Source organism: Ictidomys tridecemlineatus, chromosome 2 (assembly GCF_052094955.1).
Source record: "Ictidomys tridecemlineatus isolate mIctTri1 chromosome 2, mIctTri1.hap1, whole genome shotgun sequence".
In the NCBI taxonomy this organism is placed as follows: Eukaryota; Metazoa; Chordata; class Mammalia; order Rodentia; family Sciuridae; genus Ictidomys; species Ictidomys tridecemlineatus.
In genome coordinates, this window is record NC_135478.1 from 69,197,799 (window position 1) to 69,214,572 (window position 16,774).

At 45.2% G+C, this 16,774-nt stretch overlaps 1 protein-coding gene across 1 annotated transcript in view; it reads left to right on the plus strand.

Annotated features, from left to right (window-relative positions):
* The window catches only part of LOC144368167 (uncharacterized), a 155,316-nt gene that overhangs the window by 34,323 nt on the left and 104,219 nt on the right, over positions 1–16,774 (plus strand). Inside the window, exon 3 of the mRNA XM_078026819.1 lies at positions 14,691–14,873. Within this exon, the coding sequence (XP_077882945.1) occupies positions 14,691–14,873 (183 nt within the window). The remainder of the gene's footprint in view (positions 1–14,690; positions 14,874–16,774) is intronic.

Genomic DNA, 16,774 nt, shown 5'->3' on the forward strand with positions numbered 1-16,774 from the left:
TTTTTTTTTTTTTGCGATTACATTTTAAATTTCAGGCTCCAGTCGCTCAGTGTTGGCCTCCAGGAGAGTGGTTGACTTTGATATCTTAGACTCATATCAGGACTGTGTTATTAGTTCCAGGGGGCTTTTCCTTGGTTCATTGGGAGCGTGGACGTGGACATGCAGGACATCTGCAAGGAAGACAGCTGTATGTCTTTTCTCCTAACCGCTTTTGCTTTCTTTTCTTGTCCTGCCACACCAAGGGGGACTTGTGCCAAGTCAACTAGGTGTGGCGGAGGGGACCCCCTGCTTTGCTCCTGATCCTAGGGGAGAGGGTTCAGCATGTCACTGTGAAACACGGGGTTACCTGCAGATTTTCTGTGCATGTTCTTTTCCCATCAAAGCTCCCCTCTGTCCCTCATTTACCCAATTTCTCTTGACCAGTTGTCTTAAGCAGTCTGGTTTTGGTTTGTCTTGGTGTCATTTTCTTCATGTGTCTCGTTCTTGGGATTCACAGAGCCTCTTGATCTGTAGGTTTATTATGTTCATCAAACTGGGAATTTCCTGCCATTATTTCTTCTTTTTTTTTTTAAGAATTTCAATATTTATTTTTCAGTTTTTGGCGTACACAACATCTTTGTTGGTATGTGGTGCTGAGGATCGAACCCCGGGCCGCACGCATGCCAGGCAAGCGCGCTACCGCTTGAGCCACATCCCCAGTCCCCGCCATTATTTCTTGATAGCTTTTTGTTGTTGATGACACAGCCTTGCAACCCCACCTGCTTGCCTGCTCTACGTCCCTCCGCCTGCCTCCCGGCTGTCCCTGTTTTGTTCGGGTCGTTTCTGTTGCTGTTTCTTCGCCTTACTGCGTCCTGGAGGCTCACAATTAGGGGGCTGAGTTATTCTTTGATGTGTATCCCCCACGTCTCTACTCCGCATCTCTCCTTCCTCCAGCATCGTGAACACATGCGTGTCCTCCTGGTTGCTGTTTAATTCTCCTCTCAATTCCCCCACCTGTTTCTTCTGGGTGGGTTTGTAGGTCCATCTGTGCCTTACTGGGTCATGTTTCCAAGCCTCTTTGCCTGCCTGGTAGTTTCTGCGGGAAGCCAGGACCGTGCATTCTGCCTGCCTGGCTGGGCGGGTGTTTTCATGTTCCTGTAAATATTTTCCACCTTTGTTCTGGGAGGTGGTTAAGTTACTTGGAAGCATTTGGTCACATTGGGTCTTGTGCTTCAGCCCGTGGGGACCACAGTAGCATTTAGTGTAGTGCAGTGCATGTGAGTCCTCTGCCCATTGCCCTCGGGTGACGGGGTTCACAGTCCGCCTGGTGGTGACATGCACTGTTCCTGGCCCTGAGTCCTGGTGGTTGTTCTCTGTAGCTCTTGTGGGTGGCAGACTCTGTGTCTGCCCATCTCTGGAGCTCTCCCTCTCCAGCATCCGGCCCTGTGGACTCCAGTCACCCTAGCTGACCTGGCCTTTTAGCTCTGTCACCTCAACTTAGGGATACCACCAGCCTCCCCTCCCCCGCAACTAGCAGCACCTCCAGCTCCAGCTGCATGCTGAGGTCATCACAGGTTACTCCTTCTGTCCATCTCTCAGCCATCACCGTCCCTCACAGTCTAAAGCCCAGTGTCTTGAACACCATTGCTGTATATAGTTTTTCTTGATTTTTTTTCTTTTAACTGCTCAAGGTAAGGATGGTAAATGCAGTCCATGTTTTTCCATCTTGGCTGAAAGCAGAAGTTATGGCACTTTTAAAAATTAGCTCCACAATATTACTAAAAAAGGGCAAAAACATTTACAACACCAGTCACAAAAAAGGAGCGTGGGCAGAAGGCTCCATCTCAACTTCCTCTAGATTCTGGGATTCCTAGATTCTCTAGATTCCTCTAGGTGTCCGGTTGTTTTGGCTCCACTTTCTGGTAGTGAGCGAGAGCAAAGTTCTACGAGAACCTACATACGTGTTTTCATTCTTAAGTGTTTTTGGCCAGCTGAACTAACCCACAGTGACCTCCTGATGAGGGACCACTAGCTGCCTATTTTCCAGAAAGTTCTCATCTCCGGCAGACAGTTTGTGGCTTCGGCCCCTTGGTGCATTCTGACTATTTAAACTGTGCATTTCTGATTTCCATCTCAGCTGTTCAGGACATGTCCTCAAGGGCAAGGGAACATTATCTGAATCTCAGCAAAACCTCTAAGTTCAGAAGTCAGTGAGTAACAGGTAATACTTTAAATAGGAAATAAATAATATGCAAGTTAATGGAAAAAATAAGCTTGTTTTTGAGACAGCATCTTGCAGTGTTGCCTAGTTGACCTTGAACTTGGCACAAGTGGTCCTCCTGCCCTAACTTCCTGAGTAGCTGGGACCAGGTGTACACCACTGTGCCCAGCTTAAAAAGAGCTTTTCTTTTATTCTATTTATTGAAAGGTTTGAAACCTTGTTATCATTTTTAAAAAATTAAAGCTACCTTTTAGATGCTTTTTGTTAAATCAGCTTATGACCCAACATCTTTCAGGGTACAGCCGGTTCTCAGGGAAGGCTGGCAGTAGTCTCCATGTGAAATGATCATTGAGGCTGCGCAGCGGGCCTCTCCCAGGTCCTGTCCTCAGGCTCATTGTCTGGTCGCTCACCTCTGAAGCTTTAATCTTTCCTTGTACGGTTGGGATTTGGTGATCTTGTGTGACTTGCTAGGACCATTATTAAAAGACCTGGGTCCCCCACCCCCATCCCAGCTGTCCCAGAGACAGGATGTGCCTCTGCTGCCATCACCGTGTCTGGCACTGGACCCTGCTGGCACAAGCCAGGTTCTAAAGCACGCTGCTCCTCCGTCCCCAGGAGTACGGTTCTGCCCAGTGGTACGATCCCTCGTTTGCCTCAAGGCTGGAAAGTGTGCGTGGGTGAAGGTATTGTGAAGCTCAAGGTGCAGGGCCCGTCGCTCCTGATGGAAACAACTGCTTCTGCCAAGGCGGAGGACAGTGTGTGTGTGCACACGCCTACTTGCGCCTGCGAGTGCGTGCGTGCGTGTGTGTGTGTGTGTGTGTGTGTGTGTGTGTGTGTGTAGCATTGTCAACATTCCAGAGATGGCAAGGAATCAAGGCCTTCCTGGGAAGTCTTTGTTGACTGAGGACTGTGGTCAGGCAAGGTGAAAGGAGAGCTGGAAAAAGTAGTTAGTGAATTTCCTCAACACTCAGCTTATCACCCACAGATGATGGTTCTTCCTCCTCTGATTGTCAATGATTGTTCACCGATGAAATGGAAGCAGCTGGTCGGAGGCCTGCTCATCCCTCCCCGGTGTTGGAGCTTGTGTGCCCAGTCCTTGGGTCACTTTGTGGCCTGGTGATTGGCCTGGGAGCATTGGGGCAGGGCTGGGTGGGGCTCATGCAGAGAGCTCACCCAGCTGTGCAAGGCCCTGGGTTCATGCCCAGAACTGGAAGGAGAGTCGGGGGAGCAGGGCCTGCTCTGCTCTCTCCTCTCTTCTGTGTCTCCACGGTGGTTGCTTGTTGGCCAGTCTCTCTTGCAACACCGAGCACCAAAGACTGGGGAACTGGCAGGGTTAGCTGTGTTGCCCAGGGTAGCACTGGTCCAGAGGGATCCCAACAGTGTTCTCCTTATTGAGCTGAAATTTTGTTGGCTTTAAACTCCATGTCGCCTAAATGGTCATATGGGGCTTCTTAGGGTAATGTCATGTTTTTTGTTTGTTTGTTTGTTTGTTTTTTTGGTCTCTCCACTACCATTATATAGTCTAAAATTAAAAAAAAAAATCTGTTAGTTAACTTTTTCATCATTGGGATGAAATACCTAGGAAAATCAACTTAAGGAAAGAGTTTTTGGCTCATAGTTTCAGAGGTTAAGCCCAAGGTTGGCCAGGTCCGTTGCTCTGGCAGAATACATTGGTGGAAGGCATGGTAGCCAGGAAGCTGGGGAGGGGACTGCTGGGGACAAGCTGCTCCTTTCCAGAGCATGCCCCCAGTGATCCACTGCTTCTTCCAGTTGGGCCCCACCTCCCACAGTTCCACCAGCTGCCAATGAAGCCATCAGCTTGTGAGTCCCTCCATGGACCAAGCCTTCAGCACACGAGCCTTGGGGGACACTCCAAACCTACTGAGTTCTTTACACCACCCCTCCCCAGATTCAAGGGTTCTGCTGCAGTTCTCTTAATCGGTAGGCAATGGCAACCTTGCTGTATCCATCCAGGGCTATTGCTGAGCCTTTCACAGTCAGTAGTGCCAACACTAGTTCATGAGCTTCAAGGAGACGAGTTTATTTTAAGATATGGCAGAGTCCTGTAATTTTCTATGAAGTGATGGGTTTGGAGCCAGAGCTCTGGTGGAGGTCCAGCCCAGGGAGGAGCAGGACTCAGGCTTCTGACTGTCCAGATGATCCAAGGAAAACCAGCAGTCTTAGTTTAGAAATAAAGCTGGAGTCCTTCAGCCAAGGTGGCACCCAGGGCTGCGAATCTGACGGGAGGCCCGAAAAATGACACTGATTGTTTTCATGCTCCCTTTGCTATTGGATGCACATAGGGTGGCGCAGAGGATGACAATATAATTTTTCTGCATATGATGCATAACATGGAAAGCCAACTTTTATATTAGATTTTTTTTGCAAATAATTGGAAAAATTTATCATTCCTTATTGACTCTAAAATACTAAAACCCAGTGAGATTTTTTTAATCCAACAGCATTTATCTGCTATTTTGCAAAAGCTAAGAGGATGCAGAAACTCTGTGTGTGTTCTGTTAGCAGTATGGAGTCCCACAGGGGCGGTGTTTTCATCTGAGTGGGCAGCGCTTACTTCTGCTGAGAAGAGCCTGGGCCTCACAGCTGGCCTCAGCCTGCCGCCCTGCAGCTGTGTGACCTCAGATGAGGCAGAGAGGCACAGAGCTTCTCCGTCCTCATCTGTGAAGTGGTATAGCAGCTAAGCCAAAGGATGTCGCATGGATAGAGATTAGGCATGGGGCACAGGCTCTGACACCCCCCATGTGGAGAGGAGGGCGGCTGTGGCTTTGGCATCATCTAATTTTAAATAATTAAGGAAAAGGTAGTAAGGACATCTCAACATAGAAGAGGCAGATTCTAGGTTGACCTTTTTTTTTTTTTTAAGATTTTATTTAGTTGTCAATCGACCTTTGTTTATATGCCATGCTGAGAATTTAACCCAGTGCCTCACACATGCTAGGCATAGTGCTCTACCACGAAGCACAATCAGAGCTCTAGGTTGACCTTTTAAAATTAATAGCCCCTCTGACCTCCAGGAAGGGCCCTAACAACAGCAAGGTCTTAGTATCACCAGAACATCGGTGGAGCAGGGAGGCTGCGCTTACCTCTAGACGGTGACACAACGGTAGGAATGGGGAAAACCTCCTCCTCCCACATTCTAAGTGGAATGGAGCAGACATGCTTCCTGAAGATCCTTTTGCGTTGTCACCTTTTACAGCTACAAAAGTAGTCAAAGGTTGACGCCATGAGTTTCCCATGAGCCCAGGGTAGGGCTAAGCTGCAAGCCCACCAAGGCTGGGCTGGGTCCCCTGAGAGGCAAGGGGAGATGAGGCTGGGGGCTCTGCATGCTGCCCCGGGAGAGGGCTCTGTCCACCCATCTGTGCTGTATCCCCACCTGGCTAGAGGTGCGAGAGGCAGCAGTGACAGTTTTACTTTCGTCTGGGCCTCACTCCTGGACTGAGCATGGCACAGTGGTATTTGCAAACTTTCCAGTAACCATTTTAATCATGATCTCACTGAAGGTCAGTATTTCCTTTACCAACAGTTAACTACAGGTTAAGCATGTCTAATCTGAAAATCCCAAATCCAAAATGCTCTGAAATCCAAAACTTTCTGAATGTCAACATGATGCTCAAAAAGTTTTGGATTTCAGAGCTAAAATGCTTGGCTTTTCAGACTTGGAAAAGTCACTTGCCGGGTGTCTATACTAGTGTTCTGAAATCGGAAGCATTTCTGGTCCCACGTCTCAGATGAAGGACACCAGACCTGTGCAGTCCCACACTGTCATTTGGGCTGGGCATCTGTGTGTCCTCCTCATGCTGTATGCTTCAGGGGGATAGTGCCTGAGTGGTCAAGTCCCTTGCCAGGGACCCACGGCCAGCAAGTAGCACATCCAGGAGTCAGCCCTGCCCCATTTGAATCCCTCTCAGTGCTCAGGTCGGCACAGGTGACCCTCGTAGGCTTTGTGAAGACTAGTTTTCTCACCTGTGCTTGGCCCTTGACAAAATATTAGTGGATTGGATTCGTAGCCCCAAGAAGGTCTGCTGTTGGCCAAAGAGGCTGAGTAGCCTATGGAGAAGTGGCCAGCAGAGACCTCTGCACCTCACACCACGTACCACTCACTGTGAGCTGAGCCTGGCTAGGAGTAAATCATATCCACTCTGTTCCCTTGGAGTTGTTGCCGCCATTGTTGCCACTCTCTGGGAGATGGCCATCTGCTGCCCGGTGAAGAGACCCCCACACATTGTGCTGGATGAACAGTTCCCTAGCTTCCCCAAAGAGTGAGCAGGTGCCCCAGGCCTTCCAGTTCAGAGAGTAGTCCTTAAAACCTCTTTAAAATACCCAAGGAAGACAGCAAATGCCTATAATGCCTATAATCCCAGCTACTCCAGAGGCTGAGGCAGGGGGGGTCTCAAGTTCAAGGCCAGCCTCAGCAACTCAGTGAGACCCTCTTTTTTATACTTCCCTCTAATGCTATAAAGCAAAGTGATTATTGACAAGAACATGAAAATTTTGGAAGCATTAAGATAAAAGGCTCTAACACCAACACTATTTTAATGACTTCCTTAGGTAAATTGTAGGAGCACAGGAACTAACCTTACTTCAGAATGATAACTTAAGATTTTATTTGTGCTATAGTCCTAATCTAGTGAGGTCTTTGACAATTCAGATGCAGCCTTCCCCCTGGAGCTGTGAAGTCCTGTGGAATGTGGGGAGTTGGAAAGGGTCTGTGGGGCTAGCCCAGGCTCTGGGGTTCATTTTCATTATACTAATCAGGTCCCTAGCTGAGCTGAAGTGTGAGTCATTTGAGCAGCAAGGCTGACCTTTCCTGAAAGCAAGAGGGTGAGAGCCCCAGACTCACCTGCTGCCAAGTCTCCTCTGTGCTCTTAACATTAATCCTCAGAAGTAAGTAGAAGGAAGAAAATCCATTACAGATTAGAGCAGTGATTCTGGCAGGATTTGAAAAGCACTGGGATCATATCATGGGGGAAACTTTAGCAATCTCACAAATAGAGGTTCTTGTGAACAGATCAGTTTATATTTGAAGGCAAATGCTGAGATGCTTGGGAATTTTTGTTTTGTAAAATATGAAAATCAAGCTTTTTCCTGTACAAATTTGACAATGTGATTAAAAGGGTGACTTTTGCATTTTTTGTAATTTTTAAAAAATACCTTTTTTTATTTATAAATAAATGTGCTGCGGATCAAACCCAGTGCCTCCCACGTGCTAGGTGACTGCTGTTCCACTAAGCCCCAGCCCAGCACCTGACTTACGCATTTTATTACATTCTGTCCATCCACCCACCCACCCACTCATCCCTTCTATCCACCCTTCTATTAGCTGCAGTGATGTTGAGTTAAACTGGATTTTTAGGAGGTGGCAGCCAGGCTGGTCTTACTATGTGTGGTGAAATCCCAGCTTGGACTACAGATGCTCATTTCCTTTCTAGTACTGTGTTGGCCTGGGCCCCACTGAGCATGCGTGCCCTCTCTAAAAGCTGCTGTCAGCATGAACAACCCTGGAGATGATAGAAATCCATGATTCTGTACACTGCAGCTTCTGTTAGTCATCTTGCCATCACTGTGCCAAAGTAACTGGGATAATTAACTTATTTAAAAAAAGGTTTATTTTTGGCTCATAGTTTTGAAGTTTCCAGTTCATGATCAATTGGCCCAATAGGCCAGGTGACTTTGGGCCTATGGTGAGGCTTTGTGCCTCTAGTACATGGTGAAGCAAAACTACTCACCTTGTGGCCAGGAAGCACACACACACACAAAAAAAGAGAAGGAGACTGGGGTTCCACAGTCCCCTTCAAAGCACCTCCCACAGTGACCTAAGGGCCTCCCAGTGGGCCCTACCTCTCACAGGTGGCATTTCTTTTCTTTTTTGTTTATTTGTTTTTTTTTTTTTTTTGGCATTTCTTAATAGTGCCACCCAGGGGATCAAGTCTTTGATACATGGACTTTTGGGCAACATTTACCATCCAAACTATAGCATTCTCATAACTTAAAAAATATTACATATATTAAAATACCAGTTTCTAATTACTTATTCAATGCCAATTTGCATATTAGCACATAGAAATTTCAAAGGAAATGTTAAATTTGAATTTACTTTGGTAATTGGTAATAATAACAAATAGATTACATTTATATATTCACCCTATATATAAAAAATGGGGGTTGGGGTTGTAGCTCAGTGGTTGAGCGCTTGTCTTGCATGCATGAGGCACTGGGTTTGATTCTCAGTACCATATAAAAAATAAATACAAAAATAAATAAAACAAAGATACTGTATCCATCCATAACTTATATATATATATATATATATATATATATATACACACACACATATATATATATATATATATATGTATGTATATATATTCCAAGTGCTCTACATTTATTAACTCACTTGAGATTACCATAATCCTTCAAAGTAGATACTGCTGTTGTCCCTATTTTACTGCAGGAGAAATCGAGGTACCTAGAGATTAACCCTTATGCCCTTGGTCACTTAAAAGCAGCCATGTTGGCATTTGCATCCAGGGTGTGCCTCTTTCACCCACTTAGCCCCCGAATGGTTCCCCACCTGAGACCTCCCTGCCTCCTCCCAGGCCAGAGACCCCCAACGAAGCTGGCTTGGCCAGACTCCCCTGCCACAGTTGTGCTCAGACCTGCCCGCCCTTTCTTTTGATCACACCTGAGCAGATTACCTTAGGCTGCTCAATTGCTGCTCCTCTGAGGAAAAACAGATATAAAACACCTTTTATCTTCCCATTTCTCTCTCCCAGTTTGTTTCACATCTGAAGTGGGGCTTCCTACTCCACTCTGCAGATCAAAGGACAGCGGAGGAATTCCACAGACCTGCTGCCCTCACAGGAGTCAGGCAACGCTGAGGGGTGTCTCTTCCCCTGGGCAGCACGCATTGTTTCAGAGAAGCATTTCTCAGCTAGGATATCAGAGTCTAATGGCAACCAGTCCCAACAAGCAGAAGTATGACCTCCCAAACTGGCAAAGCCAGTGCATGAATCTTACTGCACTTGGACTCTCACAAAGCTATTTTGTAGGTTAACATTAAGGAAAGTGGTTTCGAGGTAATTCAGTCATTGGAATACCATATGGATTTGCGCAGCTGCATGTTTTGAAGATACAGAGCACTGTAATCATCCACCCCCAATTCTCCTGCCCCATGCCCCTCTCAACCCCTGGTGACCCCATCTGTTCCCCTCTATGGTTGTCTTTTGGAGAGTGTCATTGCATGAATTCCTATCCACTCACCTTTTTCTACTGCCTCCCTTCACTCAGGTAACACCTTTGAGACCCACCCATGTTGTTCTGGGTGACCTGGTTCACTTTTGTTGCTCAGCTGTGCTCGGCTGTGCAGATGCCACACTCTGTCCGTTCACCAGTAGAGCCACGGAGACAGACCTGTATCTGGATGTGTTCGTTTCTCTAGAGTAAGGACCCGGGAAGAGCTAGGTCCTGAGGAAAGTGCTTGTTGACTCTGTGAGAGTGCCAACCTGCCTTCCAAGGGGTCAGACCGCCCTGTGTGCTGGCTGCCCGGAGGAGGGTTTCCTTCGCTGGATGTTGTTGCATTTGGTGGTGTCAGCATTCTTTAACCACTGCAATGCTTGCCATATCTCCAGTCTTTCTTTTGAGACATGTCTCACCACTTTGCTGGGACTGGTCTCGAATTCATGGGCTCAAGCAATCCACCTGCCACCCCCAACGAGTTCAGGGGTGGCAGGTGTGCACCTTCATTCACCTGCTTGCTCAGTGTGCTTTCCATGGTGACTAATGACCTTGAGCATCTTATCATGTTCAAGTCTTTTGCTTGTTTTCTCTCACGATTTTTAAAATTGGGTTGTTGGTTTTCTCACTGTTGAGTCTAAATGCACTGTGTGTGTGTGTGCCTTAATCTACAGGGAGGGACAGAGGAAAAGCAGGCCCAGAGACCCACCAGTACTCCTGACATGCAATGGGATTCTGTAGGAGCACGGAAATGACACCTAGAGTTCTAGGAGAGGAGGAGAGTGAGAGAGGATGTTTCAAGTTTTTCAGGCTTCATAGTTTGATTCTTTAAAGAGATATGGCTAGGATATACTTTTTAAAAGGCTTTGATGAGACAGGGGATGTAGTTCAATGAAAAAATGCTTGCCTAGCTTGAGTGTGCTTTAGGTTTGATTCCCTGCACTGCAAAAAATAAAAAGTAATAAAATAAAGTTAGAAAAAGGACTGACACAATGTTTTTTTTCAGAGCTTAGCAGTTTTATGATAATAATTATTATTATTTTGTAGTACTGTGGATTGAACCCAGGGGTTCTACCACTGAACTACACCCTGCAGCCCTCCCCTTTGTCACTGGGGATTGGGCCCAAGGGTCTCTCTACCACTGAACTACATCTCTAGCCATTTTTATTTTTTTATCTTGAGATAGGGTCTCACCAAGTTACTGAGGCTGGCCTTGAATTTGTAATCCTCCTGCCTCAGGTATGCACCACCATGTCCAGGTGAGTTTAGAAGTTTTAAATGTACTTAGATAGTTAATAAGTTCTGTTAATTTACAGATATTTAATGTGTTATTCTTTCTTAGAGGTATCACAGACACACTTAAAAAATATTTCTGTGTATGAAACAATTATCTATTATTTATAGAGTTGACAGAGCTTGCATATAGGAACCAATCCCTACATGATCCTATTTTTCCAGATATAGTTAATGTTTCCATCTGTGTATTTGCCTATCACTTTGTGTATTTCTGAATTATACAATTTATCAATTGTATAATTTTATCAATTGTATTATCAATGTATCAATTAAAACTTGTGGGCATGTTTCTTCTCCATTAGACAGGGAACTTCTTAAGATATGGGTCAGTGAATCAGTCGTCTATATATCCCGTTATCTAATTTAATGCATGCTTTAAAAATGATTGTTTACCCATTTATCAATTATCTACCAAATATTTATTGAGTTCCTATTTTGTGTTATGGACCAAGTCATAGAGAAGTGAAGCAGCAAAAAAGACCCCTGTTTGTGATACTTACATTTAATCAATCTTTCCTAATACAGGGATTTGAAGCTATTGATTTCCCTCAAAGCCTGATTTAGCTGCCTCTCATACATTTTGATACATTGTATTTTCATTACCTTTCAATGAGACAATTTTCTAATTTCTTCTGTAATTTCTTCTTTGACTTAAGAAGTATTTAACTTACAAATATTTGTTGTCTTATTGTTTAAAATTTCTATTTTAATACCATTGTAGTCAGAGAATGTACTTTTTTAATCTGTAAGCTTGTTCGAATCTGTTTTGTGGCTCAGAATTGATGTATCCTGGCAAATGTACCATATGTACTGTCATATAGGTGTGGTTTTCTGTCTGTAGCAAGTAAGTGTTGTTTATACTATTAGATTATTTGTGACTTCACTGATTTTTTTTATTAGTTGTTCATCAGTCACTAAAAGATGGGGTGTAAAATTTCAGGAAAAATTGTAGAATCATCTATTTTACATTTCAACTCAGTCAAATTTTGCTTCCTGTATTTTGAAGCTCTATATTGGGCACACACATGTTTAGGTTGTTGAATCTTCCTGGTTTTTATCCCTTTTTTTCATTGTGGAATGAGTGTCTAATATACACTTTATTAGACACCTAGTTTATTTGACATTAACAGTAGTCCAGCCTTCTTTGCTTACTGTTTGCATGGTGTATTTTTTCTATTCATTTACTTCCATTCTATCTGTATGTATCTTCATATTGAAGTGCATTTCTTGTTAACAGCCTATAGTTGGGTCTAGCTTTTTAAAAATATCATAAACAGTACCCATATATTTTTTTTTCAGAGAAATTAATCATGGCCGTCTATTTCTTTGCATTTGATTAGCATTTTGCAATTGTATATTCCTGCACATCAGATTTGGCATATTTGGACCATTGTTTTTTATATTTTGTTTTTTGCCCTATTCTCTTGCTTTTCCTTGTGTGCCAATTAAGTGTGTGTTGGACTGCTAAGAGTGCCTAGTAGATTCCCACAGCTCTCTTAATTTTTGGTCAGGCTTTTTTCTGTGTCCTTCATCTTCATTGCTTCCGATATGCCTTCCTTCAGGTTTTCTTGATCTTTCCTCTGTGTGTCCTTTCAGTTGTTGTCCATGCAGTGAACTTTTATTTCAGAAAATGTGTGTATGTATATATATGTGTAAGTTCTGGAATGTGTATTTAGTTCTCTTTTTGATTGTTTCTATTCTGCTGGGATTTCCCATTTATCTACTGAATTTTTATTCACTGAAAGAATGTTAATTTTTCTTTTTAGAATAGTTATAATATCTATTTAAAATTCCTCATCTGGTAGTTTCAATATTTTGTTTCTCTTGAGATTGGACTCAATTCTATTTTCTCTTCTCCTGAGAATGTGCTCCATTTCTTTATTCTTGGTGTGTTTGGTTATTTTGAATTATGTGCTGGGCATTGTGAATGTTAAGCTACATGATATCTTTTTTCTTTGGTGGTGTTTCCTTTGTGTTAATAGGTGCTGTTCTTCTCTGGACTTCAGCTGCAGACCCTATCTCTGGGCCAACAGCTCCACTCTCAGTTCTGATGTTTTGCAGTTCACTGGAGTATTTCTCTGTTCTGTGTATGCAGTTCACAGATCAGTCAGAGATTTGAGCATATGGGATTTGGGGACCCTTCTCTTGCTTTTTTCCTTGTAGGATTTCCCCACCTTTTTCAGTAGTGTTTCCTAACTTGATTTTTTTAAATTTCTTAGGGCAAAAATATTTCAAAGTTTACCACTTGGGCCCTTACCACTGAGTGTACTGCTTATCCCCAGGGTAAAAGCAATGAGACAGGCTTCTTGTATAGTTTTCTACATTACTTCTTCTAAGTGAATGTGAAGTCTTCAGTGTTGAGTGTGAGCATCCCTCTGGAGATGGAATGTGAGTGCCCACCAGAGTCCAAGTGTGAGCTCCCCACCATAGTCTTAAGTTTGAGCTTCCCACCATAGTCTAAGTGTGAGCACAAGGGCCCACAGTGCCCGCCAGAGTCTCAGTGTGTGCTCTCCACTATAGTCTTAAGTGTGCTGTCCACTAGAGTCTCAGTGTGAGCTCCCCATCAGAATCTATGAGCTCTCATTAGGGTGAGTGAGCTTCCCACTAGGGCAAGTGTGAGTGCCCACCAGAGTGCATGTTTCTGTTCTCTTCCCTGTACCTTCACGTAGTTGTTTTTTTTTTTTTAATGCTACTTCAGGCTTTTGGTTTCTGCATGGGGTGGAGGGTGCTTCCAGGAGGGTCTTTTAGTCTGACATACCCCAAAGCAGAAATCCCTCCACAATGCTCACATTCCAGGTGGAAGGGTAGCAGTGAACATGCCAGTAAGACCATTTTATAGTTTTTAGAACATGCTGTGCAACAAATAAGGTCAATGAAATAGAAAGTAACAGCTTTAGATAAAGTTCTTGGGAAGGTTCTCCCAAAAGCTCCTATTTGAGTTGAGTCTCAAGCATAAGAATTTGGTCATGCAAAAAGTTGGCTGAGAAACGGCCCAAGCAAAGGCAATGCAGAAACAAAAATCCCGAGGAGAGGAGAGGCCAGCCCCTTGGAGCAGGGTAGGCGAAGGGGAGGACAGGAAAGGCAGGAGGATGCCGGAGCGCCTGCCTGGGGGGCATGGGGGGTGCGATGCTGTGTACTGAGCACACTGGGCCACTCGGCGCTTTGTTCTTCAAACTCAACTGACATAGCCCTGTGTGGCCTACCGTCAGCATGGCTGAACACAAGCCAGCAGACCAGGCAAAACAGACTTCTGTGCAGGTGAAGTGGACAGATGCCCGCATCCCTTCTACTTCCGAATTCTTAATGTCATAGAAAAGACAGTAAGTTGGCCAACCTGCAGAAAAGGACAACAGCAGTTAAAACTACAGTTGAAACTTGAGAGGCACAGACAGAATGAAAGGAGCACAAGAGGAGGGAGAGCTGGAGGACGGGAGGAGGGAGGGCTGGAGCACAGGAAGGAGGGCTGGAGGACGGGAGGAGGGAGAGCTGGAGCACGGGAGGAGGGAGGGCTGGAGCACGGGAGGAGGGAGGGCTGGAGCATGGGAGGAGGGAGAGCTGGAGTAAGGAAGGAGGGAAGGCTGGAGCACAGTAGGGAGAGCTGGAGCACAGGAAGGAGGGCTGGAGCATGGGAGGAGGGAGGGCTGGAGCATAGGAGGACGGAGAGCTAGAGCACTGGAGAAGAGAGAGCTGGAGCACAGGAAGAGGGAGGGCTGGAGCACGTGGCAATGCTGGGACAGATCTGCCTTCTCTTGCGCTCTTTTCATTCTGTCTGTGTCTCTCAAGTTTTGAGTTTATAAATTACAATTTTCATTTTCAGTTTATAAATTACAATTAACAATGTACAATTTACAGTCTAGTTGGAGCCTTGTGCCAGCCTGTGGTTGGAGATGTGATTGCTTTGGGAGTGTCTAAAACTCTCCCCATCTTCCCTTTGGCTTAGATGACAGCGCGTCTGCCACGAGTAGCATGGAGGTGTCAGACCACATTGCCTCCTTGGAGCAGCAGGTCCAGATGCAGGAAGACGACATCCAGCTGCTCAAGTCAGCACTGGCCAACGTGGTTTGGCGGCTGAACATCACTCAAGAACAGCAGGGTGTGCTCAACAGGAAAGGAACTACCAAAGGTGGGCATTATTCAGGAACGAGGGCGGCACGGGTCTCATTGAGATTGCTGACAGCAGCAAAACTCAGAATCACAGTACAACAATTCGCTCTGTCAAAACAACCACGCTAAGTGTGGAAGTATTTTTGGCACAATGTTGGTGAATCACACTGCCTAGGGGGTGTGCATTTGTGTGGTGATTCAGTGCTTTTTGGTTCGGAAAAGGGACTGTCCACATGCCCTGCTGAGAGCCGTGTTCATCAGGGCTGTGGGGCTAGAGCCTGCAGAGGAACCGCTCCTTCCAGCCCCTCGGAGGGCCCCGCAGGGATTGGTTGCTGCCAGCTCCCATCTCTATCTGTGCCCTCAGCTCACACAGCACACACTTCACTGATGTACGCCACCAGGGAGGCCCCCAGCCAGGGCACAGAGGCGGGGTCCCTCCTTGAGGAGTTCTGAGTCCTGATGGTGTCCCTGACTTCCCTGCCTGGCTGGGGCACTCCTCCTGGCCTCCCCTTCTGTCTCGAGTCTTCTCTGCCATGGGGTGGGGCGGGGGCACCTGTGCAGAGGTGTGAGCCAGTGGATTTATGGCAAATTTAAGTCACTGTTTCATGTCCTGTGGCTCCTGGGAATGAGGCATTAAAAAGTATTTGTGGTAAGTACTGCTTAAAAATTGGGGAATAAATACCTCGGAAACGTCTCCCTGACTGGGTGGGCCCCAAGGCCTGCACTGGATGGGTGCCATTGCTCTTCTGCCACAACATGTTCACAGTGGCTGCCGTCATGGCTGAAAGGTTTCTTTGGTAAGAACATGTTGAGATCTCTTGAAAAATGCCTTTTTTTTGTTTGGATTCAGCAGATCACTTCACAGTTAATGTGTTTTTCTTGGCGTGGAGATGACTGTCCAGCGTATCTCTTAATTTTTTTCTCAAGTACTTGGCTGCATTTTCACACATCTGGGAAAGGAAATCTCTCTCTTTGTCCTTCAGAGGAGTCCTGCCCCACTGTGTGTCAGATATGCATGCTTAGCGGATGTCTATATTTTGAATAATTGTAAGTAATCTTTTTTTCCTTCTGAGTTGCAAAGTGATCAGGGTATTTTAAATAGAAACCAGGTTATTTTAGGTATTCTTGACCTACTCGGCTTTCCAAAAATAAATGTGATGACGACTGTATCCCAGAGGGTACATTTGAAGCAGTTGCCTTATGAAGATTCAAACTTCTAAAACTTTATTTTTAGAAAAGTTGGGAAAAAACAATATAAAGGGCTTGCCCAGGAGTTTTATTTTTTTGATTATGAGGAAGCTTGGTTTTTGTAAAACTTTTTCTAAGAGAAATGATTTGTTTTTATAGTTACCTGACTTTTTTTTTATACCTTGCTCTTCATAAGTGAAAATGAATCTAATCATGAAAGCCAGCAGGTCACTGAGAGATGGAGTCCACAGAAAGTGGATGAGCGGGAGGTCTCCCAGGAGCAGGCGTGGTTTCTGTGCACTGTGCAGCTAAGCAGGGGAGGGCAGGGGAGGACAGGGGAGGGAAGCATATGCATCAGAAGCTGTGGGTGCCCCTCTGTAGAGAGCTGCCCCTTGGCCATGGCCTTGCACCATGGCCTGACCTTGCACTCTTTAGCCACAGTTTGGTGTAGGATTTCCTCTGTGAGATATGTTAAGGTTTTGGGAGGCTGTGTTATTGCAGGTCAAGCATGTCTTATCTGAAACACTCAGACCAGAAGTATTTCTGACTTTTTCAGATTTTGAAATAGTTACATATACTTCATGAACTATCTTGGGGATAAATCCTAACAAAATTCATGTATTTTTTTTTATGTATGTTTCTTATACACCTTATGTACCAGAAGGTCATCTTGTTAATCAGTTCTCCATTAGCTGTACAGATGCCTGAGACAGTCAACTCATAAAAAGGAAA